At 38.3% G+C, this 25,814-nt stretch overlaps 2 protein-coding genes across 3 annotated transcripts; both read left to right on the top strand.

The window, feature by feature from the left end:
- Positions 1-546: 546 nt before the first annotated feature.
- On the top strand, positions 547-11,445 carry sqor (sulfide quinone oxidoreductase). Of its 2 annotated transcripts, XM_037767717.1 has the most exons (11): positions 547-725; positions 1,501-1,705; positions 3,521-3,691; positions 4,562-4,615; positions 4,710-4,904; positions 4,997-5,206; positions 6,105-6,288; positions 9,918-9,985; positions 10,105-10,283; positions 10,375-10,449; positions 11,333-11,439. In XM_037767717.1, exons 2-10 carry the CDS (start codon positions 1,508-1,510, stop codon positions 10,430-10,432), a joined length of 1,317 nt encoding a protein of 438 aa, XP_037623645.1. In that variant the 5' UTR covers positions 547-725; positions 1,501-1,507; the 3' UTR covers positions 10,433-10,449; positions 11,333-11,439. The 2 variants fall into 2 exon arrangements, with proteins under 2 accessions (XP_037623645.1, XP_037623644.1); XM_037767716.1 differs by having other exon boundaries at positions 10,375-11,445.
- A 2,508-nt stretch (positions 11,446-13,953) lies between these two features.
- On the top strand, positions 13,954-24,635 carry ctdspl2a (CTD (carboxy-terminal domain, RNA polymerase II, polypeptide A) small phosphatase like 2a). The gene is made up of 13 exons (XM_037767749.1): positions 13,954-14,272; positions 16,756-16,967; positions 18,062-18,197; positions 18,340-18,486; positions 18,584-18,811; positions 19,258-19,351; positions 20,138-20,249; positions 20,352-20,438; positions 20,527-20,589; positions 20,687-20,766; positions 21,531-21,657; positions 21,762-21,857; positions 23,434-24,635. Exons 2-13 carry the CDS (start codon positions 16,779-16,781, stop codon positions 23,497-23,499), a joined length of 1,425 nt encoding a protein of 474 aa, XP_037623677.1. The 5' UTR covers positions 13,954-14,272; positions 16,756-16,778; the 3' UTR covers positions 23,500-24,635.
- The last annotated feature ends 1,179 nt before the right edge of the window (positions 24,636-25,814 follow it).

Genomic DNA, 25,814 nt, shown 5'->3' with positions numbered 1-25,814 from the left:
ATACAGTAATATATTCAGGCAGACAGTATGAGGAAAATAAAGTTTTTTTTTTAACATTACAGCATGTAAACATGTTCTAGTAGAAACACAAAATGCAAGTATGAACCTGAAAATGAGCACGATATGGGACCTTTAAATACTTGAAAAATCTCCCTTTAAGGTACATTTTGAAAAAAAAAAAAAAAAAATGTGTGATTAATTTACGATTAATCGTGATTAACCTTGGACAATCATGAGATTAATCATGATTAAATATTTGAATAGATTGAAATAAAGTTTTTTTTTCCTTACTGTAAACATGTAGTAGAAACACAAGACACAAGTATGACCTGAAAATGAGCATGATATGGGACCTTTAATGCCAGGTGTAAAGGGGGTCAAAGTTTCAGCAGAAATGGTCAAATTTTAATTTTGTAGTTGGCTTTTTTTTCTTAGATAGTATGGACTCAGGTGAAATGCTGACCCCTATTAGTGCATGTTAAAACATGTTGGTCTCTTGTGATTGGTCGAGTGAAGGAGGAGGCGGCACTTCAACCGTCCCTCCTTCCGTTCCTCCGGGTGAAGACTCAGTTCACATCAGGGTGACGGTCCACACCGAGCTGGAGGACAAGTCCTGCTGTCTTTACCGAGTCGCAGTGAGGTCGGACTTAATTCTCCCGGATTTAATCTGAACTGACGGTCAGACAGACGGTTAATAAACGTGAGGAGAACAGCAGCTGGTCAAGGTAAGAATCGCACAAGTCTGGTGTAGTTTCACAGACTGAGACTCTCTGACTACGCAGCATGCAGCAGCACCGGTTCAGATCAGGTCAGGCTGCACAGAACAGCACAGAGAAATACAATACCATTATAGTAACACTATTAGTAACTTGTGCTATGAGGATAAGAGTCTCTGGCTTCTGTCAAACTAGAGCAGAGACTGAATGTCAAAGTTATATAATCTCTCTCTCAAGCTACAGCAGGTGCTCTTATTATGCTGGCATTTACTCTGCAATATGTTAAATCACCTTAAAGAAGATATTCTGTGGTGTGTGTATGTGTTTTGTTCAGATTCATGATCTTGTTGTCATTAGTGCATGTCAGAACACTAAACATTAAATAATTTTAAATAACACATTAAATAATATAATATTAATAGCATAATATTTAAGTTTAAAATCTACTCCAAACCTAACCCCACTTGGATTATTTACAGTGGTCATTACTGTGATAATAAATGCAAAACTATAGTTACTTTACCTCCTGATAGTACAAATGTAAATGTGGAGCAGCCAAATAGGAAGTGCAAGTTGTTGACAGATTTTGTACATTAGGGTTGGAAATGAACTTTTTCTGCCACTGAGGCTGGTGGATCCAAAGACCTAGCAGCTAATCAATACATTACCATTGTTTTTATTTGCATATTGTACCAGCTGGTAGCTGGTGCTAATTTCCAACTTTGCCAGACAGACAGCATAACTGATTTTATTGCCAATCCAAAGTGACATTTTATTCTTTCAGACACAGAATGGCTGCACTGCGTCATCTGAGGCAGTGCCACTCCTCGGGCATTGCTATCTCTCATTTTCACACGAGCAGCTGTGCCTCTGCCAAACAGCACTACAAAATGCTTGTCCTCGGAGGAGGAAGTGGGGGCATTTCAATGAGTGCAAGGATGAAGAGGATGATGGGGGCTGAGAACGTGGCCGTTGTGGAGCCCAGTGAGGCAAGGATCCAGTCCAATATATTCATGTTTGCATTTTTATGTTTCAGTCCCTCAGAAACAAAAGAGTATTGTCCACTGTCCTATAAGCCAAATTACAGAAACTTCCTATCTTAAGTCTTAAATTAAAGAGACTATTTGTAACTTTCAGAAATGCTTGTTAACAGCGACATCTGTGGCCGTTAAGTCAACGAAAGTCAGCGTCGGGCTCGCGCTTGCTCGCTCTAAATAGACATGAACGAGCATCGCTCAAAACAGTGAGGCGACACACGTCAGCTAAAACCACAATACCACTCTATATTTCACCTGCTTGGCAGTAATGTTAGTTGACCAGACGAAGTTCCCCATGAATCAATGCTGATCCTAGTGTTGGCTTTGAGGCTGAAGCAGGAAGAGAAATGTTATCGCTAACTTCTTCTGCAGTGTGGAGTGAGCGCGCATGCACATCTAGAGGTGGAGCGAGAACGCGCGTGCGGTGTTTGTGAAGGCAAGCAGGCAGAGGAGCAGAGACTTCAGCCACACGCGAGTGTGCATATGCGAGCGCGCATGTGTCCCGACCCGGTACATTTATAAGCTTAAAAAGTTACAAACAGTCCCTTTAAGATAGAAAGAGTCTAAGACAGGATTTTTCCCCAATTTGACATTACAGAAGCAAATCCTAAATAACTTGAGGAATCCTGTTTTATCTCAGGTAGCGATGCAGCAATCCGACTTTTTCAGTTCCGATACCGATAGCGTTAACTGGGCTTTAGGTATCGGCTGATACCGAGTACCGATCCGATACCAGTGTTTAATTAATATGCTGTATGCCTCACTGTGTGGAAGTAACTGGGATTATTCTTTTATGTGTAAGGAAACATCAGGCTTAATTTAAACATTGCTTTCCTAACTTGTAAAACAAAACGTAACAAATAAATACCTAGATATAAATCTCATTAATTATTTATTATTAAAATAAAAAGAATCGTACACCAGTGATTTGGTAATCAAGTGTAAACCTTTTTAATGCAGCTACAAACTTAAACAATAATTAAAATTCCAGTATACTGTATGTAGTATATACTGTAAACAGAATTAGATAGATTGGCCGGGCCCAGTCATTTGAGTTAGTATCGGCCCGATATCCGATCCGGTATCGGTATCAGTGCATCCCTAATCTCCGGTTAGGAAATCCTAAATACTCAATCCAACACCTCTAATCAACTTCTATGTCTGTTACCTACTCATCTCGTTGAGCTCAACAACTTGTAACCATTGTTTTACTCATTGAAACATATTGAAACGTACAAAAAATGGAGCCAAAACAACAACAGGCACTTAAAGACAGAGGAGTTAAAAGTGTTACATCTGGTAACATCTGTAGAGAAATCCTAAAGATGTTTTGGGGAAATTTACAACATGACTCACTCTGTTGATAAAAGAAAGAGAGTGGGCTCAAATAGCAGACACAGTCTCCACCGTATCTGGCGTCTAACGGAGCGTTGATGCTATCAAAAAGAAAACAAGTACACTGACAAGTGATACGAAGAGAAAGGCAGCTCTTGAAGAAAAGTGGTGGAAAGTGAAAGTTAGGACAGCTTAACAATTATGCTAAAGTTAGGAGAGTTTATTTAAGATTTTTGCAAGTTAGGATACTTGTGTAATACACTTTTCCTATCTTAACTTAGGATAGGAACTGTTCATCTGTAATGGCTTTTTTCCTGAATTAGTTCCTAACCCTAATTGCCATGGTTACCAAAGAAGTTAAGATATGATCTGCAAGTTAAAACGTTTTTGTAATACGGCCCCTGATGTCTAATAACTTTTTCTATTTTTCAGATGCACTACTATCAGCCAATATGGACCCTGGTTGGTGCTGGTGCAAAAAGTTTGACCTCATCAGGTCGTTCCACTGCCAGTGTTATGCCCTCTGGAGTGAAGTGGGTGAAATCTAAAGTTCAGGAAATAAACCCAGACACAAATACTGTCCGCACAGACGATGGGACCGAAGTATGTTTGCTTTAATCTGACAGTATGTGATGTATATTGAAGTGTGTACTACTGGCTTCCATTGAGTGGTAGTTTGTTTATGAATTAGGGCTGTCAATCGATTCAAATATTTAATCGCAATTAATTGTATGATTCTCCATATTTAATCACGATTAATCACATATTAATCACACATTTGTATCCGTTCAAAATGTACCTTAAAGGGAGATTTGTCAAGTATTTAATACTCTTATCAACATGGGAGTGGGCAAATATGCTTGCTTTATGCAAATGTATATATATATTTATTATTGGAAATCAATTAACAACACAAAACAATGATGAATATTGTCCAGAAACCCTCACAGGTACTGCATTTAGCATAAAAAGTATGCTCAAATCATAACATGGCAAACTGCAGCCCAACAGACAACAACAGCTGTCAGTGTGTCAGTGTGCTGACTTGACTATGACTTGCCCCAAACTGCATGTGATTATCATAAAGTGGGCATGTCTGTAAAGGGGAGACTTGTGGGTACCCATAGAACCCATTTTCATTCACCTATCTTGAGGTCAGAAGTCAGAGCTCCTTTGAAAATGGCCATGACAGAGTGACAAGCTAGTATGAAATGGTTGGTACCAATGGATTCCTTAGTTTTTCTAGTTTCACATGAGACCAGTATCTTCACTCTAGCTTTAAAACTGAGCCCACTACAACCTAAAAAGTTGCGTTAATGCGTTAAAGATATTAGTGGCGTTAAAACATATTTGCATTAACGCATTTGCATTGCTGTTATTATCGCAGTAACTTTGACAGCCCTAATATGAAGCAGATTATTTTTAAATGATGATGATCTATGTAACCTACTTAGACTTCCTTTCACATTGCAGATCACCTACGAGTATTTGATCGTGGCTCTTGGTTTACAACTCCATTATGAGAAGGTGAAGTAATGCTTTGTTCATTCATAGTAAACTTGTGCCATTGTATCTGAATTCAATGACATCCCAGGAAACTTACACTCTTCTTAATATGTAGATTAAAGGACTGCCCGAAGGATTTGAACATCCAAAGATCGGGTCAAACTACTCGGTCCAAACTGTGGAGAAAACATGGAAAGCACTGCAGGATTTCAAAGAGGGCAACGCTGTGTTCACGTTCCCAAATACTCCTGTGAAATGTGCCGGAGCTCCACAGAAGATCATGTATCTGTCAGACGCCTTTCTCAGAAAAGTACTTACATTTCTGAACACAATAATAATGTTGAAACTATCAAGGTGTGGTTCTGCAAAGTAAATGAACAAGTTTTTATGTTGCTCTCCAAGACAGGAAAAAGGGCAAAGGCTAAAATAATATACAACACATCGCTGCCTGTGCTCTTCGGGATCAAGAAGTATGCTGACTCATTGTGGGACATTGTGAAACAGCGTGACCTGCAAGTGAATCTGAGGCAAAACCTAATTGAAGTGCGGGCGGACAAGCAAGAAGCTGTGTTTGAAAATCTTGACAAACCAGGCGAAACCAACGTGATTAAGGTAACTGTGTTACTGTACCTCAACAGTAGCTTTCACATAGTAGTATAGTGTTAACTGCTTTGTACACTGGACAACTTGTCCTATTCCACCATGTGCTGTCATTTCCTTCCTCTTTAAAGGGATAGTTTTTTTTTTTTTTTTTAGTAGGGTTGTATGAGGTACTTCCATCCATAGTAGATATATTACCTACAGTAGATGACAGCCTGCGTGCCCCCAGCATCGAGAAATAGACAAGAGTACCGACAACAGAGCAAAGCGTTGTACTGCTGTGGACGGGGACGGCAGAAAAACACGTTTTAGCCACCTAAAAGAAAATCTCATTGTAAAAGAATTATATCGGTTTAAGTCTACGCTTTATTCAGCATATTTTCCGACGTCTACCTGAACTGAAAATGAAACTTATCTATATATCTATACTGTTTTTGTCATCTGAGCCTGCTGGCTTTCGAGAGAGCATAGATAAGTCTTAGTTCAGTTCCCCATCAGAAAGGAGAAGGAAAGGGCTGCCTGACGGCAAGATAAAGCAGTGAAAATATTCTTAAACGGATATTGATTTTTTTAGGTGGTTAAAATACGTCCTTTTCTGCCGTCCCCGTCCACAGCAGTACATTGCTTTGCTCCAGTGTCAGTGTTCCTGTCTGTTTCTCCAAACTGGGGGCGTGCCGACCGTCATCTACTGTAGGTAATACACTGACTATGGATAAATACCTCATACAACCCTACTTCAAAACACCCGATCTATCCCTTTAAATCCTTAAAAAAAAGAAAATTGTGCCTGTATGTTATAAACAACCTAATACACTATACATTGTTTCTCCCTTTGCACCTAAATATACGCCAAATTAGAAAAAGAGACTCCAGTGAATAACTCTTAACCTTTGCTGCTTCTCTTTATTAGTATGAAATGCTTCATGTCACGCCACCAATGGGACCCAGTTTGGTGATTAAAGGCGGTCCATTGGCGAATGAGGCTGGCTGGTTGGACGTCAACAAAGACAACCTCCAACATAACAGGTATCCAAATGTGTTTGGGATCGGAGACTGCACCAGCCTGCCTACAGCCAAAACAGGCGCTGCTGTCGGTAAGTATTGTGTAATTAGTTTGGACATTGCGTCAATGCAACCCTGGAATGTACTCTATTGCTTCATACAATTCATGCATGAATATCTCTTGTTATCTGCTTGAGGGTTTTTTGTAATTTGAGAGGTACCTTCCTGAGTACGTGTATGGCACACAGGGTTGGGTACTAACAGATTACTTTTAATCGGGGTTACATAATCAGATTACGAAAACTATAATCAACCCAGATTACATTTAAAAAAATGTGCAATTAGATTATAGTTACGTTGTCCAGGATTAGTTGATTACATTTTGATTATATCTTTAAAATACAGCAATTTTAAAATTCTGAAACTTTTTTTCATGATAACTTTTGTGTTATATTGTCTGTTATACATAGCAGCAGTCTGCTATAAAGTAATAACAGACCTTAGAACGCCGTGAGTGACAAATCAGAATTGAGTATTCAACAAAGCCGTGTAATAAATCAAAGTAAGTTACTTCTCTCAGGTTGCTAGTTTTGTTAATGGTGACTTAAAGGGACTATTTGTAACTTTCAGAAATGCTTGTTAACAGCAACACCTGTGGATGTTAAGTCAACGAAAGTCAGCGTCGGGCTCGCGCTTTCTCGCTCTAAAAAGACATGAACGCGCATCGCTCAAAACAGTGAGGCGACACACGTCAGCTAAAACCACAATATCACTCTATATTTCAGCTGCTTGGCAGTAATGTTAGCTGACCAGATGAAGGTCTCTCCATGAATCAATGCTGATACTAGAGTTGGCTTTTCCTGCTTCAGCGTCGGTGCCGGGGCTCCGCAGCGAGACATGTTATAGTCTCCCCGACCGGGTGTCGGTGTTTCCCGTCTGCGCCCGCAACGCATAAAAAACAGCTGCAACAAAAACATGACAAAAGAAACACAAACAACAAAGAATACACACAGTACTCCTGTTGTTTGACCTAGTACTGTTTTTGTAAGGGTAATATGATCTGAATGTGACACTACAACAAAGTAATCTGACCCAACCCTGATTGCACAATGGAGAAAAAGTTTAACCCTCTGTGCCGAGCTAATTCCAATTCCCTGTGTTTGTTTCCTGCCGGTAAACTGACGGAAAGTTTCTGGCAACTCCACATTACTGATGATAATCAGTGTTTATCACTTCCTGCACAACTGTAATCTGACTGCAGTAAAGAATTTAGCTTAATCATGTTCACCATGTGGACATTCAGTGTTTTAATGCGAGGTATGTCATTCTAAATGCTGTTGGGGTTTTTTTTCAATGTGGAGGATGTTGGTGTTTTTAGCCACATGAGCAACTGTGAATCAGTACATCTGTCTGTTCTTAGATCAACTCTAATCCAGAGGGAAAAATCTCAACAATTATCATGTGGCACCGATATTCATGATCCCCGCGGGGTGAATGTTGATGATTTTGGTGGCCCGCTGGTTTTTAATTATTTACTTCATGGCAAGATAACTCAATGATGCCCTCGTTCAGTGAGCCTCATAGTGATTAAATGTCTTACATACATCAGTTTAACTTAAAATCAAACGGCTGTCACATCCAATATAAGGAAGTGTTGCCATAACAAACTTGACCAAATTAAAATATGATAAATGATTTAGGTAGAATGTAGACCAAATTCACTTTGTTTGCTTTCGTCAGGGCATATCAGCCTCTCGATTCACACATAATGAGTGGATAATAAATACACACATTGAATTTTATATTACGCCACCAAATGTCAAACTTTAAAGGGGACCTATCATGCTCATTTTATGGTTCATACTTGTATTTTGGGTTTCTACTAGAACATGTTCACATGCTTTTAATGTAAAAAAACCCCACAATTTTTCTCATACTGTAAGTCTGACTATACCTGTATTCATCCTCCGTCTGAAACGCTCCGTTTTAGCACCTGTCTATTTAAGCCCCCCTCCAAAAAAAGCCCAGTCTGCTCTGATTGACTTGCGTGAAATATGATGCACCTTTGCAAAGGTAGTCCTCAAGCCGTGGGCGATATATTCTAATGAGCCTGCATGTGACATAGGAAGGGGAGCCTGTTGAATGGCTTGTTGAATCACAAGTTTTCTGATTAAGGCAGCCCACAAACTAATTTTACAGTTTGTGGCAGGGTACGCAAATAACACCTGCCAAGCGCCAAAGGTGGGTAAATTTTCCGCGTGGCATGTAATCTCAGAAGGCTATCTGCCACACTGGCGGGTATACATTTGTACCAAAGTAGTCATGTAAGAAAAAACTATGCTTGGTTACACTGACAGTCTGTACCGCGTTTTGGTGTCATTTTGGACGCGCCGCTCCTGTCCTCTTCGCTCTTTGTCGGAGTTTGACACCATGGATGTATAAAGAGAACTGGATACAGCGTTAGAGGCGGGCTTACGTTCATTCCTATGAGAGTTTCTCAGTGGCGCATGAAGCCAAAAAGGCTCGACTGAAGAAAGTTCGTGTGTTTTTTGGGGTGGCAACGAAAAAGACGGGTTTCTGCCAGCCAGTGTATTGCAAGCCCGGCGGCCCTTAACGTTAACGGTGTCCGGTTGAGAGACACAGAGAGAGAGAGAGAGCAAGCAAGCGTGTGACTGATGGTGAGTATGAAGCTAGCAGTAGCGCTGTGGCTGAACGTAGCCGTGCAGTGTGTGTGTACAGTTCAGACTGTTCCTGTTTTGCTTGCTACCTGCTGATTAAAGTGAAGGCGGTCAGCCCTGAAGCTAGCGACAACAGCTGACATTTAAGGTGAACCGACTGTTGTCATTTTAGTGACAAGCCACTACACCCAGTGAAATGTCAGATTGAGCCCAAGCCTAGTATTCAGCCTTGAATTGATAAGCTGTCAATATATTTAGATTATTTTATATATATTTAGATAAGTTTGCATTCAACATAATACCTTATCATTTCAATGAAGTGTTCTGAAACAAATGTATATGTGACACAAAAAGGCAATTTATTATTTTGGCCGGTGGAGTTTTTCATCTACCAGTCCCCTTGGCCGGTGAGTCAAAAAGTTAATTTCGGACACTGGTTTGTGAGTTGGTGGGCACTCCAGATACCTAAATGTATGTGCACAAGCACTGAACGAGAGAGTTTTTCATGATATGTCCCCTTTAAACTATATGCCCTACTAACTTCTTGCCTTCTGCTGTGTATAACTCCAGCCCTTCAGGGGCTGCTAGCATGTCTGTAAACTGGTACAGCATTTCCCAGATCCATACTACATCCTGATTCTAAGCAGACTTTTAGTATATAGTGTACTCAAACCAGACAACATGCATACTAAATACGGTCAATTTTTGAATGTGCTGTTTGCTGTTGATGGATACTATTCTCCCACAATGCAATACACAAAGGAAATAGAGGAGCTACTGGAAAAAAACTACGTTAAATTGTGGATGGTGGTGAAGCAGCTCCACAAATATCTTGGAAAACAAAAATACGTAATCAGTTTTAAGAAAGGCACTTTGCTGAGTTTGACTTGCAGTGACATAAGTCTGCTATGACAGTTAGTAAGTAGTTCATACTGTAGAGAATTAGTAGATGGATTTGGGACACATTGTTAATCTTCTTAATTCCTAAAAAGAGAATTTAGACATTTATTTTAAAAACGTACCATTTGTTTTCTCATTCTCAGCTGCACAGACCGCCATCTTGAACAGAACCATCAGCAAAGTCCTGAAAAACGAGAAGCCAGACAAGACGGTAAGTGACACACAAACATCATCCATGATTCATCTTTTTGATTTTGAAATATGTTATTATTTCTCTGTTGGAAGTATCTCTGTTGAAAAATGTGCAATAAGTAACCTCCTTGTTTACAGTATGATGGCTACACCTCGTGTCCGTTGGTTACCAGCTACAACACGGTGATTCTGGCAGAGTTTGATTACAACGGACAACCACTGGAAACATTTCCGATCAACCAAGCCAAAGAACGAAGAATCATGTACCACATGAAAGCTGATGTGATGCCTCACCTCTACTGGCATGGGCTTCTACGGTGTGTATTAAGTTAATTAACAACATGTTAACAGTTGGTAGTATTGAATCATACCACATTTTATTAATGCTCTTTATTTTTCTTACTTCAGGGGCCTGTGGGGTGGACCAGGACCATACAGGAAACTCTTCCATCTTGGGATGAAATGAAGCCTCACCATCAGTTTGTAAGTTAGTTCCCTACACGTTTAGGGGAAGAAGTAGCACATTAAATCCATCATTCTCGAAAAGGGTGAACACATGTAATGGCTAGTGTTGTGGCCTGGACATCATGATTAATCACTACAAGTTCTCGTGAATTTAAATATCTAAGTTTAGTTAAATCTGCAGTAAGTGGTGCATTGATATTACCATGGAATAAAAGGACTTCCTGTTATGCGAGAGAGTAGAGAACATTGATAACCAACGCTCAACTCTGCAGTTCTATGTATCTTTTAGCTGCTATAAGTCAATCTTTCAGTTCTTTTGCGGCACATTGAATGTAAAGTCTTGCTGCTGCCATTAACCAGCAATGAAATTTCATTATCCAACCAGCAATGTGAATTCATAGGAGCCCTGAACAAAGGTTAAGAGAGCATTCTTTGATTCGCAACCCTAGGTCAACCAGTGTACTTTTATAAGCCTGCAGGTTTCACCCACAACCTAACGGAAGTTAGCCAGACTCCACCAAAGTTTATTCCACTTCTTGCTGCAGATTAGTTCAGTGGTTCCCAACCTTTTTCCTTAAGGGACCCCTGGTAAATATGGCTTACTTTCAAGACAAAGAGGTTATTTTGTGGTTCAGAGCCTCCATTAGCATCTACTATGGACCTCATTCAGTTATATGCCAGTGGTATCATTGAATAAACTGACAACCCCTGACTAAGTGACATATTTTATGGATATTAAATATTATATTCAATGCATAACAATAATGGTACAGAACAACTGATACACTATACATAATAAACTTACTCACTTTGGCCTTTTTTTTAAATGTTCACATAGTGTAAATGAACAATCAAAAATGTATATGTTTTGGTACAATTACATGATCATTTGTTTTTGCAGGATATTGGATGGACTCTGCAGCTGTAATCATTGTGTTGACAGTAGTCATTAATTACAGTATACAAATATGGTATTTCAGATTGCTACACTAAAAATGGTGTATATTGGTGGAAGACCGTTATTATGTCCGTTATAGAGCGGTGCAGGAATCAGGCCTAAATCCCAGAAATGAGTTAGCATTTTAGCACTTCTGGTTCTTCATCTGGAAGTCAATGGGTTTTTAGTTAGATGGCTGAATTAAGGTCTGTGGTTTTAACACAAGCTGAAGAGATTTTTAACGTTTTGTTCTATGATATTAAATCTGTCTGTAAATACCCCACTCATGAATTTTGAAGCTTTTACGTGTCTTAAAAAAGGCGGTTGCTAACAAGTGGCTAAATGAGACTATTAAACGTCATCACGCCAACTCGTCCGCCTTTACAGCCTCGTTGTGTTTACTCCTGCTCATGGGACCATGGTGTAGTTAGTTTATAGCCTAACGTTAGCTTTTTACTTCTGCCGATTGCTTTCACACTTCATAAATCATAAAAGTGGTGTTCATTTGTGAAGATTATCTTGCTGAACAAAACGCGTAACTATTACAAACGAGTGTTTGCCACAGAGCTTATTTTCTGCAATAATCCAAAACCCAATGGGATAATTCCATTGGCTTTTTGTCGAGGGAACCAGGGCGATGCTAACTTCCTGGTCGGCCTACAAACATACGTCATCGCTGCACCACACTTATTAGTCTTCTTCAGGTTTGTCTCCAGCTTAAATGCTAAAGCATCCTGCCTGTGAATCTATTAATCATTTGTGCCACCAAACATTATACAAGTGATTGTCTTTGGGAATGCTTGACCATCACCATGCAAACTACCATAAGTGCTTTTCGTACACTTAATCATCAATGTCAGAAATAGAGTTTTGTACATAGTGATTATTTTTCTATGTGTGCTTAACTGAGTTATAAACATGTTGGTGTTTATACAGTCAAATAAATCTAAAGCTAAATTCATTATTGTATTAATTACTGTTTAATCATTAAAATGACTGTGTATACTTGTAAACCCAATGTGATTATGCTATTGAAGTAAAAACTGAAATCGTAAATCATATTTTCTCAGTATACTTTCAACCTTGTTGCACTTTATTTTACATCCAACAGTGTTACTGAAATAATGAATGTTATATTTGACATAGTTTTGCTGTGTTTTTTGTATGGCTAGTATTATTTACTTTTCTGAAGTCCCTGATAAATATTATCACTTTAGAGCTGAGGACACAACCTTTCTGCTCAACTGCCAAGAGTCCACATGGTTCGCATTCAAATAGAGAGAAAGTCATCATTAGTGTGTTGATGACAGTGATTACTTCCCTCTTGGCAGGCAGTTCACTTTCGTATGAAAGTCAACCCCTTAGGGCTTAAAACTTGCTTGAGAATCTGTTTTAATGAATGTCAAAGTTTTCTTGGCAATGCAGCTGAATGCACCGTGTGTTTCAAAGGCTCTTCATTGCTGATGCAAAGTTTGGACAGCCAGGACTTGATCCCTACCGGAAAAGTAGTATACTTCAAGTTTATTTTATGAAGTATACTTAAGTAAAATTCAAGTATATTTCCCCGAAGTATACTTTATGTAGTAGGTGTACTAATTCAATACTTCTTTGGACTAAATTGGCCCACTTTTTAGTTTGTAAAAGTATACTTTTAAGTGTAAGAACAGTAAACTTTGAGTACACAACTTGTTTACATCTAAGTTGTATTTTGTACTGCCACTATAAATAAATTGGTATACTGTTTGTTTAATAGTTATATACTTGTAGCCCACTTTTTAGTTTATGAAAGTACACTTTCTATACTTTAACTTATAGTACTTAGCCAATGATTTATGTATTACATGAAGAGACTTGCTCCTTTTGCTATTTGACTTGATGTTTTGTGATGATAAAAAAATTTTTTTTCTCACATGCTTCCACGGTGAACGGAGAATCTAAAAACGTAGAAAATTCTTGATGAATTGAAGTAAATTCAAATCCAAACATTCGTTTACAAACTCTCACTACTGCAATACGACATTCATGTTTAAATCTTAAATTTGTAAGCAAAAAGATGCCAAACTTCTGCCTGGTTCTTCTTAAATGTAACAAGAAATTATAGCTAATGCACATAATGACACAAATAACTGTGCGTGCACCGGTCTGCACCTTCTTTTTTTCTTCAATATTATATTTATTGTTTTTTTGTTCATTTTTAAACAACAGAACAAGCATTCTCAAACGTCCCCAATAATAACATTCTCGGTACAATGAAACTTAACAAACCTAATATTAATATAAAGTAAGCCAGTATAGATACAGGAAAAACACATTATATACAAAAATATAGATAAATAAGTCAAAAGAATATACACAAGTAAAATAAATAAATAATTAAAAACAATAAAATCTATTTATATATACATATATATATACTGTATAAATATATACATACATACACATACAAAAACACATATACACATAATCAATTAACAAAAGTCAGTCTTCATCCTATTCTATGTCCCTATTCACAAGTCTGCACCTTCTTCATATCTTCCTTGTAGTCGCATAACAATACCAGCAGGGATAAAGAGTGGTAGTGAGTCTCCGTCCAGCTGCAGACACATCCACCACCACAGCACCGTGCCTCTCTCTGTGTTGACTCCGCGCTCCGCCACGTTGGTCTCTCTCTCTACGTCTGTGTCGCATTCCTCTGCGCAGCACGAGCGTTGTGTTTGTGATGAGGCGGGAAATGGCGTCCGCAGCAGACATGTTTGGTCTGTGACTACCTACCGACCGAGCGACGGACACACAACAGCTGCTCAGCAACAACCGACAGCACCGACCTCTACCGGGGGCTGCCACGGTTCACGGCGGAGCGTTGCCAACGCTGCGGCAAGTTTAGAAGAGCTTCCTCGATCATCAGTAAGTAACAACAACGTCAACATGTAAACAACAACGGCTTGTCCCCCCTCTGATAGCCGTTAGCTAGCTGTTAGCAAGGCCTATGGAGATGAGGCTAGGACACGCGTCATATCTCTTGGGGTACTGCACATGCGCAGTAGAATCTAATCTGCACTCCTCGTTATTGAGCCAATGGTAAAGCAGGACCGCAGCTTAAGTTACACTGCGCATGCGCAGGTTTCCACAAACGCCTTGACCCGTGTCCTAACCTCCTTCCATAGGCCTTGGCCGTTAGCTAGTTAGCTTAGCGGCTAACGTTAGCCAGCGAAGGGGGCGTAGTCTAATTGCTGGAAATAATGATGGAAGCGATCAAAATGACGCGCTCAGCTAGCTGATAAATTACTTCATTTTACAGATGAATTAACGGATAGTTTGCGTGTGAAACACATAACATGTTTACAGGGACACTCTGTGAAGTGAAGTGAATAAAGTCACGGCCTTGCTTTGACTGCCACTGGCGGGTCGTTAGCCTGGATGCTAACTGTTAGCCTGGATGCTAACAGTTAGCATCCAGGCTAACAGTTAGCATCCAGGCTAGCAGTTAGCATTCATTCCAACCGACAGCTTTAATTTAAAGATAAATTCAGATTGATGGCAGATTATATTTAGCTGACAAGTTGTCCAGCTGTTGTTACATTGACTCATAGTTCATGTGGAGAACCAGTGGTGGCTGTCCGCTGGGCTTTTTAATGCTAACTACCATTAGTTGGCTGCTAACGTTAGCCGCTAGCTAGCTGACGTCGTTGGTGTTAACAGCAGCCTGTGTGACGTTACATAACGACCGTTGTTATGCGACCAGATCTGATTAGCAACAAGAAGCTAATGAAGCTGCAGCATGGAATGAAACAAACAGACTCTGTTTACTAAACAGCAGCTCCATGTGATCATATTAAAGGCCTCGCATTAATGTTTATATCACGTAACGTTACACACCGCCCACTGCACTGACCGGTCTGCCTCACACACACTGTGACTTGTTCTCTAAACTTTGTTTATAATACATATTTAATGACAACTAATAGGGAAGTTTATCTGAATTACTGAAGATACAGTACTACCTCCTTTTTATTTATTACATCTGCCCCACCTATTTTACAAGTGTTTACATTATCTATTTTATTTTATACCTCTAGTGTAACACTTCTATTTATATTTATTTATAACATCTACTTCACCTGTTTTATTTGCTTTATAACTCTGTGTTTTACCTGTTATATGTTTTATCTGCCTCGTTTAGTCTTGTATTTGTTTTTAAAGCACTGACCAGAAGTGGCAACTGTGAATCTCGTTGTATTTAATACGATGACAATAAAGCTTTCTATTCTATTCATGCTAACTTGCCCATATTAGTGAAAATTATGATTAAACAGTTTTACTAAATTGGTCTCATGTAATGTTACGACACTTATTTTGATTAGTAATTTACAATTTATTTATTTTACACAAATATGTATATAGAAAATAATGGTATTTTTTTTTAACAGCAAATTGTTTCTACACAGGACAAATATATATATATATATATATATATATATATATATATAGCCGCGTAATTGATTTTTTTAATACTTTTTAAATTCAGTGATTAAACCAAAAAAGTCTGAAAACATAAATTTTGAGTAATCAATAATTTAGCTATGTACAAAAATCACGTATTTGATAGAGGAATTGAACAAACATACTAGTTATATTATACTGTCAATTAATTTTACGTGCAATGTATAGGGCTTTTTGTTTGTCCTTATCACCAATTATCAAACACTGTATACTTCAGTAAGTTGGCATCAAATATCCGGATAGATAAATAATCTTGTTTACTTATTTTTTGATAATATAATTACTGATTTTAATCAGAATTTGCCGGTTTTAGACTATTTTATTCAGGTCTTGTTAGGGCTGACCCAAATGCCTCGACCGTTGCCATGATAATCAACCTCCAAATTACTATTCGAATGCTTTGTTTTTTAATTTTTTTTTATATAAGCATGTAATAATGCAATAATAATGTATAAATCCCCAAATAGCCCTGAAATAAGGAAAAATCCTACATTATTCATATTCAACATTATTAGTTATTTTCAGACGGATATCGCTGTTTGTTGTGTTTAGAGGTGCGTGTGTACAGTAGTTCGGCAGCGGCGCTGAAACGGGGGAGATGGAGACAGACATAGCCTACAGAAGAACATGTCAATCTGCTGCGCCGCGAAGCTTTGAATACCTTAGAATATTTCTCACCGAAGCTTCGAAGCCCAAAAAATGGTATTCGGTACAGCCCTAGTTCTTGTAAAGCTGCTTGTGGTTGGAGAACCTGTAACATTTAACAACTTTATTTTGTTCAGTGAAAACAATGATTTTGTAGGCATCCACATTTATATTTCACAGATTAAGGTATTGTTTTCATTATTAAAGCAATGTTTTGTAACTTTTTTCCCCCCCTTTGTCAGATTTTTCTATGTGACGCTGGAGCATGATGAAGCTGAGAGTGCGTAAAGCTCCTCAGCAGCCAAATTTAGGCCGTCGAGTCCTCCCGTCCCAGGCCAAACGGAAACACCGTGAAGTGGCGCCATCCCCGGTGAGAGGTCGAGGCAAAATGCAGAAGAATGAAACAGGCCTTTTCTCCACTATAAAGAAATTCATCCGTGGAAATGCTGTCAAGGTGGGCTTGCATCAGCTGCTCTTTCACAATTTAGTTTTTGCTACTGTAACATAATGATACACTGTAGGAGCACACACCCTGACTTTATGCACAGAAAGCAGTGCTTCAGCTGCTTTTTTGTGCTGATAATTTGAAACAGTGACTCACACATAATAGCTAGGAGTGTTTTTAGACGCTTAACAGAAAGTCTCAACACAGCCAACATTGTTTCCTACTGGCTTTTTGTAAGTTTCTGTGAGCGTCCTCTATTTTCACTCTGGCAGCTGTTATAAATTATAATGTTAAATGGTAATCTAATTGGCAACTTTAAAACCAAATACTGTCTGTTTATTTTATTAACAGCATTTCTCTAAAATGCAAAACTTTTCCCCACTAAAGAAATTGCTTTACTTTATCTTGAGACCCTTTTCAGACATGCAGCTCACTACCTCATTACTTGGGTGTCTGAATAAGCACCAGAGTCACTTTACATAAAAGTCTTAATGTCAATCATACTAGGTCGGCCTTAGTAACCTTTCTGTAACTCTCTCAGAACAGTCTCAATTGAATGCCGTCACATTAACGTAAACGGTGCAGTGGCACAAAGTAAAATGCACATGATATTGCATTTGCGATATTAGAGGTATGATCATTTTTACATAATTATTCTCATTTTCATTGTAAAAACATTAAAATGATTATGGTTATGTTTTCTTAAGTCTGTAGAATATGATTTGTAGGCCAGCGGACATCTCCGCAGCATGATAATATTTAATCTAAAATGCTATTTTAACACACACATTTCACCTTTAACAAATATTGCGTCAAAATTAAATGCATGTTTTGTTTGTCTACAATCTAAACTCTAAAAATCATCTTTCCTCCTGTGCACAGAAGAGAAATCAGTTTTTATTTAGTGTTGTGGAAAAAAATACTTTAGGGTAATTTAAATTTTTTTTATGTGGATTGAGACACAATGGTACCATGAATTTATGCTGACATATCTATCTATGTATCATTTCAGATTAAATGACTAAAAACACAAACAAAGCTGAAATTATGTGAACAATTTGTAACCTTTATCGGTTTTGTGTCCCTGTTTTTATTTTTACCAGGTGGAGCAGGATATCCCCGCAAAGAGGAGTCGTATTGATTGTAATTCTGAGAGTGATCTAATTACTTCAACACCACAGACTAGAGGCCTTTCCAACAAAACAGTCTCCAAAGTTTGCCGGAAAACTCCAAATAAAGGTATTAAAGACCCTGTAATGAGTGTTGTAAAAGAAATATCTCATCTTCTCAACAGATCATATGCCTTTTCCAAGGTTACAAAAAAAGAAAACATACAGATATCTTGTTTTTGGGTTGTTATTAAAGAGTTGTGTTTTTTTAGACACGATGACCTGCAACAGTAAACCCCTGAAACCGAACGGTAAACTAGAGGCACCCGTCGAGGCAGCAAGCAGCCCACCACGCACCACTCTGCTGGGAACCATCTTCTCTCCAGTCTTCAACTTCTTTTCACCAGCAACTAAAACTGGTAAGCAAAAGAATCCTTAGATATTAAAATCTAAAAATATCTAATATTTCTGATATGTGTCCAAACCTTACTGAGCGCACTTGTCATTTGTGTTCAGCCACTCCTGGTTCAGACTCTCCAGGCCAAGCGATGGAGGCCGAGGAAATCATGAAACAGCTGGACATCGAGCCGGCAGAAGAAATGCCAAGCAGCACTCTCACATCCACAGAGGGCATCACTCCTTGTCACACTGCCCCGATGTTACCGCAGAGGCTTCAGATTACCTCTGATACAACCATAGAAGAAGGAGAAATAGTCACTGAAACTGACATGCCACCATTAACGGGTATGACCACTCTCACATTTAGGGCTGCTACTAACGGTTATTTTCATTGTTGATTAATCAGTTAATTAATTTCTTAATTACTCGATTAGTTGTTTGCTCTATAAAATGTCAGAAAACGGTGAAAAATGTCATTTTTAAAAGAATGATCTAATTTTCAACATTTCAGTTGTTTAGTGGCCTTTTAACGAACAGCATTTCCCATAAGACCTGGACTATTGTGGGTAAACGTATGCTTAATTAATTGTTTTTAAACTCTGGTTTCAACTTCTTCCCATAGCAGGTACTGTAGTAGATGCTGATTTGTGTTAGAATATGAAGAACAGGTTTCATTTTGATTTAACAGAAGCTTGTGGAACAGAGGTTACCCCAAACGTGACGTCACGACTCTTGGTTGCTCAAGAACATAATATTTGAACTCCTTTTCCATCTTTCTCTGTCTTTCTCAGCTCCTGGTTGTATGCCAGATGGTGTTTACCCACATGCGTTACCTCCAGCTCCTCCAGAAACCTCATATGAAGAGGAATGGGAAGTTTTTGATCCGTAAGTTGATTTTTAACCAGTTTATAACATCAATAGCTATTTATTTATTTATTTATTTTTAAAAAATGAGATGGTAAGTAAAAATAAGGTTTAAATTGAGACAGATTTTTGGGTTAAAGTTTCAACTGTACTTTTGTGATCAGATATATTCAAGGCATTCAAGGTGACATTGCATGTTGGCCTGTGAACAGAGCTGCAATGTGACACTTTAACCACTAGATGGCAGCAGAAACACAACTTTCAGCCTTTGTGTGACTACTCTGTGATGATATGTGACACCATGTTTACACCACTACTGTGGACTAAAGAATTCAGTTGATTCAAACATTCAAACTCTTATTTGAATCTTTTTTGACCCCTTTAGTACTGAAATTAGAGTAGACATTTTCTGAGTCCATCCTGTTTAAAGGGCACTTAGAACAACATTTCACAGAGAACAAGATTAGTCATCACCTCAGGTCTATCCTTTATATCATCTAGTTCGACACTGCTCTATTAACTGAACAGCAGCTAAATCACAATTTGGATTTGCTCTGGTTATAAAAAAAATCCTTTAGAAACTGAATCTAAACAGACAGCCTCACGCCAAATGCTCTGGTTTGGGTCTGAAACTTGGGGTGAGGGAAGGGAAGCATCTGAAAACTGGTGGTGAAAAGGCAAAATCTGTGCCATTACTACTTCACATTTCAGCCAGGATGACTAACACTATATTTTGTTGCTCTTTGTTGGGAGACTCCTTGTTTGTTTTGTTAAATGAGGGTCTTTATATTGTTTCTCTGCTTTAAGGTACTTCTTCATCAAGCACGTGCCTCCGCTGACAGAAGAGCAGTTAACACGCAAACCAGCACTACCTTTGAAAACACGCAGCACGCCAGAGTTTTCTCTCGTCCTGGATCTGGTAAGCAGTGAACACTTTCTTGTGCTGCATCTCATATTAAAAGTAAATTCACTTAAATAGATTTTTCCTACTGATTTTCTTCTTTTTTTTCTCGGTTGTCAGGATGAAACTCTGGTCCACTGTAGTTTGAATGAGCTAGAAGACGCAGCCCTCACATTCCCTGTGCTCTTTCAAGATGTAATATACCAGGTATGAACTGTTACATGCCGTTCTCTAATCGAAACGTCTACATCTCCTTGCTGCTGTGATAACATTTCTTCATTTTTTTTATCTGAAGGTGTACGTTCGGTTGAGGCCCTTTTTCCGCGAGTTTCTTGAGCGCATGTCTCAAATGTATGAGGTGAGATGCCACTTTCATTTCACTCCAGACTGTTCAATCTGCCCTGCCCCAAGTTTACGTATTACTCATTTATTGCTGCTCTCCGTTCCAATTTCAGATTATTCTCTTCACCGCTTCAAAGAAAGTGTACGCCGACAAGTTGCTCAACATCCTGGATCCGAAAAAACAGTTGGTCAGGTCAGTGACAACACAGGACTCTGGAGCAGCTTTTATAATAAATGATGATTTAACAGGATGTTCAATCACAATAAAGCTAGAGGAAGTTGTTTGTCACCCACGTCACAACCAGGGAAGTTGACAACAGTTGGCCTAGGGAAGTAATCGAAGATAAACATATGACGTTTGTCAGCGGGACAGAGAAGGCTCGAGCTCTTTGCTGCTTTCTTTTCTCATTTTTTTTTTAACGGTCTCACATAAAGGAGAAAAAAAATTGCTGGTTTTAAAGTGAATCAAGTTTGCGCGGCGTAGCGAGCCAGCAACAGTATATGTATTGATGTTTTTGTTGATCCTTCACACACAACCATGCTTTCTGATCCTCCACACCTCTGACCTCTTTATTCATCTTCAGCCACAAATACAATATGTACAATAGTCTGGTGGACGCAGCTTCCTCTTCCTTTTGTCAAATGAACAAATGAGAGGAAGAACCTGTTTTGCTAAGAGAAAGCAGACAATCACTGTTCACATAACTGGTGAATGCTTGTGTAGGCTGCTTTTTTAAGTTTTATGAAGACTTCTTTTCTCAGCTAGTAGAAGTTTAAATTCCCGTCATTTAACCTAGAACCCACTGCAAAATTTAGTTGTGCTATTTTTCAAATAAATGAGGATTATCACCACACTTAGTGCGTGATTTTTTAACTCAATATGGCCTTTTAAAATAGAGATGTATTACTCCATGTTTTAACTGAGGAATATTCTCTCTTTGTGTTTTGTTTTTTTAGACATAGGCTATTTCGTGAGCACTGTGTGTGTGTTCAAGGAAATTATATTAAAGACCTAAACATTCTCGGACGGGATCTTTCCAAGACGATAATAATCGACAACTCACCCCAAGCCTTTGCCTATCAGGTAGAATTTTTTCACACTTTTTTTTCATTCATTACAGACATGCATTTTTCTACCAATGTTTCTGTCACAGTGATACTAGAGCATAGATTTTGTGTCTTTTGCAGCTTTCCAATGGAATCCCTATTGAGAGCTGGTTTGTGGATAGAAATGACAACGAGCTTCTAAAGCTTGTTCCTTTCCTCGAGAAGCTTGTGGAGCTGGTATGTATATACACTTGTTTCTTTCTAATTTACAGGGGAATGTGAAGGAGGTTACAGGAAGTAATGACTGTAATATAAAATACATAAGTTGTATGTATATATCAATAATTTTAGACATAGTAAAAAAAGAGACATAGTTTAGCAAAGTACTTGTCAACAATGCATCCAATAAACCCCCATCTGTTACACAAGTATATTGGATCAGTCATAGTCATGAGACACACGCAAGAAGACTCATTCATGAATCACTGTCCTTAACAAACTCAGAGGAATCACTCATGTGACATGGCGTAGAGCAAAGACAAGAAAGATAAACAGAAACTAGAGAGAAAATAATGAAAGAAAGAAAAACAAACTGGTTAATTTTTAAGAAAAAAACGCAAGATGACGTGAAATACAAGAGGTGCTTTTCTTTTAGTCCGTCGCTCTGTTGACTCCGTGAGCTTTGGCGCTGCATTTCTAAGTGAAGCTAGAGGAGCTGAAACTTTAATGTTTTGAGTAAATGTCTTGACTTTTTATTTTATTTTCTGTTGTTGGCTTTCCTGAAGTTTATTGTCGCATTTAGATCAGGCCATCGTTAAGGTCGCTCTGACCGATAGGCCACCGATCATTATCAGTTTATATTGGTTCTAAATGGTTTGATCGGTTCTCTCTATAAAAGCCATTTTCATTACTCATGTGCCTGCTTTCTCGACTGCTCTTCAATTCGCTCTGAATTCCAGCAAGAGAAACTTTCATAAGATTTCTGTTGCAGTGTAACAAGTAATTTAATTAAATGATGCGTGGTTTCTTTATCTCTGAAAGAACATCTTAACAGCTGAAATGAAACGATATCCACTTCAATGGTCTCTTTTGTTAAACCTGAACAACTGAAGCTCCTGTGAGGCTCCAGTCTTTTGAGGAAAAACACCATAAAAACCTTCTAAAAGTAGCCTGAGAAAAAGTTAAAGATACAACTGAATATCTCCCTGAAAGCCTTTTTGCACCCATGTTAAATTAACCTATTTTAAATTAACTTGTAGACCGAGTCCGACATGTTTAACCAAAAATCAAATCATATCAATCAATCCTATAAATCAAAAATATTCTCGGTGGTTAACCGTTGACATCCCTAGTCTGGAGGCTGATGGATCTGAGGCTGATATTTCACAGATGAAGGTCTGTTATCTTAATATATCACTGTTGAGACGACCCATGCAGCTCATTGTTTTCACCTCATAAATCTTGTTCCTGCCAGCTTTACCCACATTGCTGTGAAACTAGAGGCGTTATGCTTGATTCATGCTTGCTGCATCCGTGAGTGTCTGCACTGCCAAAGTGACGTCACACCATCAGACACGGCCCTTCACGGGGGTTAAATGGAGAACTTGAGGAGCTTTGTGGGTGCGTGTTTGCCGCAAGGAGAAATCCGCACCGAGCATAAAAGATTCAAACGCTTCCTTGTCACGATTCCACGTCAGCTCATGTCCGTGCGGCCGTCCTTGTGGAAATTATAACTGAAGCTTTAGTCGTAAACACTGAACTAAAAAGTCAGGTTTCCTTGTAGTTTCTGATCTGTTTTCTCTCTTTATCGCAGAACGAAGATGTCAGACCGCACATCCGAGAACAGTTTCGTTTGCACAACCTCCTTCCTCCAGACTGATGACCTCGTTGTTCGTCTCTCACTTCAAGATGGTATCATTTGAAAAAAAAAAGAAAAAAGACTCCCAGAAGAATATATTCAGTGGATTTCTCTTTGCAAACATTGCCATTATTATTATTAATATTTTTTAAATCATGCAAAAAATTTAAAGTTGTGTTTGAGTCAAAAAGCCCTGGATGTTTTTATATATACACACATACACATACACACACACACACACACACACACACACACACACACACTCGAACCAGATTCAGAACAAACAGACTTTTCACTTTTTGCGACTTTGAAGGCGGCTTCCTGGAAGGTATTTTGTCTTTTTAAGAACCATTTTGGACAAAAGTGAATGTCATGCAGTGTTGGATCACATGGACCCTGGTGGCTTCAGCCTGACCTGGAACGGCCAGTCAAACCTGTACAATATTCACTCTATTTACTTGTAAATATATGTACATAGTTTTTTTTCTTCAAGGTTTTTAAGTCATTTTATTTCAGATTTTAGTATGTTTTCTTTGATTCGGTTGCTTTTATAAACCAACAAGATGTTAGTGTGTTTTGTTTGAAGTTGTTGATGAACAGCTGCTTTTCTGTTGTATGCCTGCATTATTCCTGTGATGCTTTACTCCATTACATGCAGTTGTCTGTAATAAGGTGCAGTTTAAAAAAAAAAAAAAAGTATCGTTGGGAGGAAAATGTTTCTGAAACAATATTTTAAAGCTATGTAATGTAAGCTAGACTTGGGTCTCAACTGAATACAAAGCCATAATGGCTGAATTATAATTTTTGGAGATTTGTATTTGACAGTCCATTTCTGATTTAATGAGGGGAGGGGTGGGGGGGTTCAGGCATCTTGCACTTTGACATCCAGCCCTTTGTAAGTTGATGTAAAATCTTGTCACTTTTCTATACAGGTGTGTATCACCTCGATTTGTTATGTGGGAAGCGGTGGGTAAATGAAATTGTAGCACCAGCAAATTGCCAACATGTTTGCTTTGAAATCTTGTTTTCCAAGACGTCTTGTATGTGGGATCTTTATGATGTAGGAGTCACAAGTTTTATTGACTATTGAATGATCACTCCTGTTGTATTCAGTGTTACTCAATGGTTTCCTTGAAAATAAATACATTTTTTTACGACTCAAAGCCTCCTAATAATAATTAAAACACATAACATTGGGTCTATTTTAGGGCTGTCAATCGATTAAAATATTTAATAGCATAATTGTCCGTAGTTAATTCTGATTAATCGCAAATTATTCACATTTTTTATCTGTTCAAAATGTACCTTGAAAGGAGATTTGTCAACAATTTGATACACTAATCAACATGGGAGTGGACAAATATGCTGCTTTGTGCAAATGTATGTATATATTTATTATTGGAAATCAATTAACACAAAACAATGACAAATATTGTCCAGAAACCCTCACAGGTACTGCATTTAGCATAAGAAATATGCTCAAATCATAACATGGCAAACTGCAGCTGTCAGTGTGTCAGTGTGCTGACTTGACTATGACTTGCCCCAAACTGCTTGTGATTATCATAAAGACTCGTGGGTACCAATAGAACCCATTTTCATTCACATATCTTGAGGTCAATGGTCAAGGGACCCCTTTGAAAATGGCCTTGCCAGTTTTTCCTCGCCAAAATTCAGCGTAAATTTGGAGCGTTATTTAACGTCCAAGCTGGTACGACATGGTCGGTACAACTGAGCCCGCTACAATCTCCGAAAGATCGATTGAGTCAATGTTTTAAATAAGTGGCGTTAAAGCGATTTTGCGTTAAGGCTGACAGCCGTTATTCAAATACATAACATTGGGTATATTTATGAACATTTAGATTTCTTTTTAATTTTAATTATGAAAATAACTGCTAATTTGTAAGTTATTATAATTCAACAATACAGTAATTAAAGCATACAAGAAAATTGAGTTTGACTTGTCATTTGGATCTCGGAAACAAAACCTCAACATTGAGTTTGCGCAGTTTTTAACATTTTTCAATTTAACCTTTATTTAACCAGGCAAGCCAATTAAGAGCAAATTCTTATTTACATTGGCAGCCTGGCAGTTGCCATGCCAACTGTAGGTGTTAAAACTGTCCCCGCTGATGAGGACCGTGTGATTTGGTCGAAAGCTACACAACAAATACGTAGGTAAGTGGATCTTGAGTTGAAGTTGTTTTGTCAACATACAAGAGAAACTTTCATGAAGAGCTCTGTTGCAGTGTAACGAGTTAATTTAATGGAATTATGTTTGGTTTATGGATGAGGTTTCTTTAATTATCGATGAAAGAACGTTTTAAAAGCTGAAA

This window comes from Sebastes umbrosus, chromosome 4 (assembly GCF_015220745.1).
Source record: "Sebastes umbrosus isolate fSebUmb1 chromosome 4, fSebUmb1.pri, whole genome shotgun sequence".
Lineage (NCBI taxonomy): Eukaryota > Metazoa > Chordata > Actinopteri > Perciformes > Sebastidae > Sebastes > Sebastes umbrosus.
Note: the sequence above shows the minus strand (reverse complement) of the source record. Positions and strands in the feature narration are given on the sequence as shown.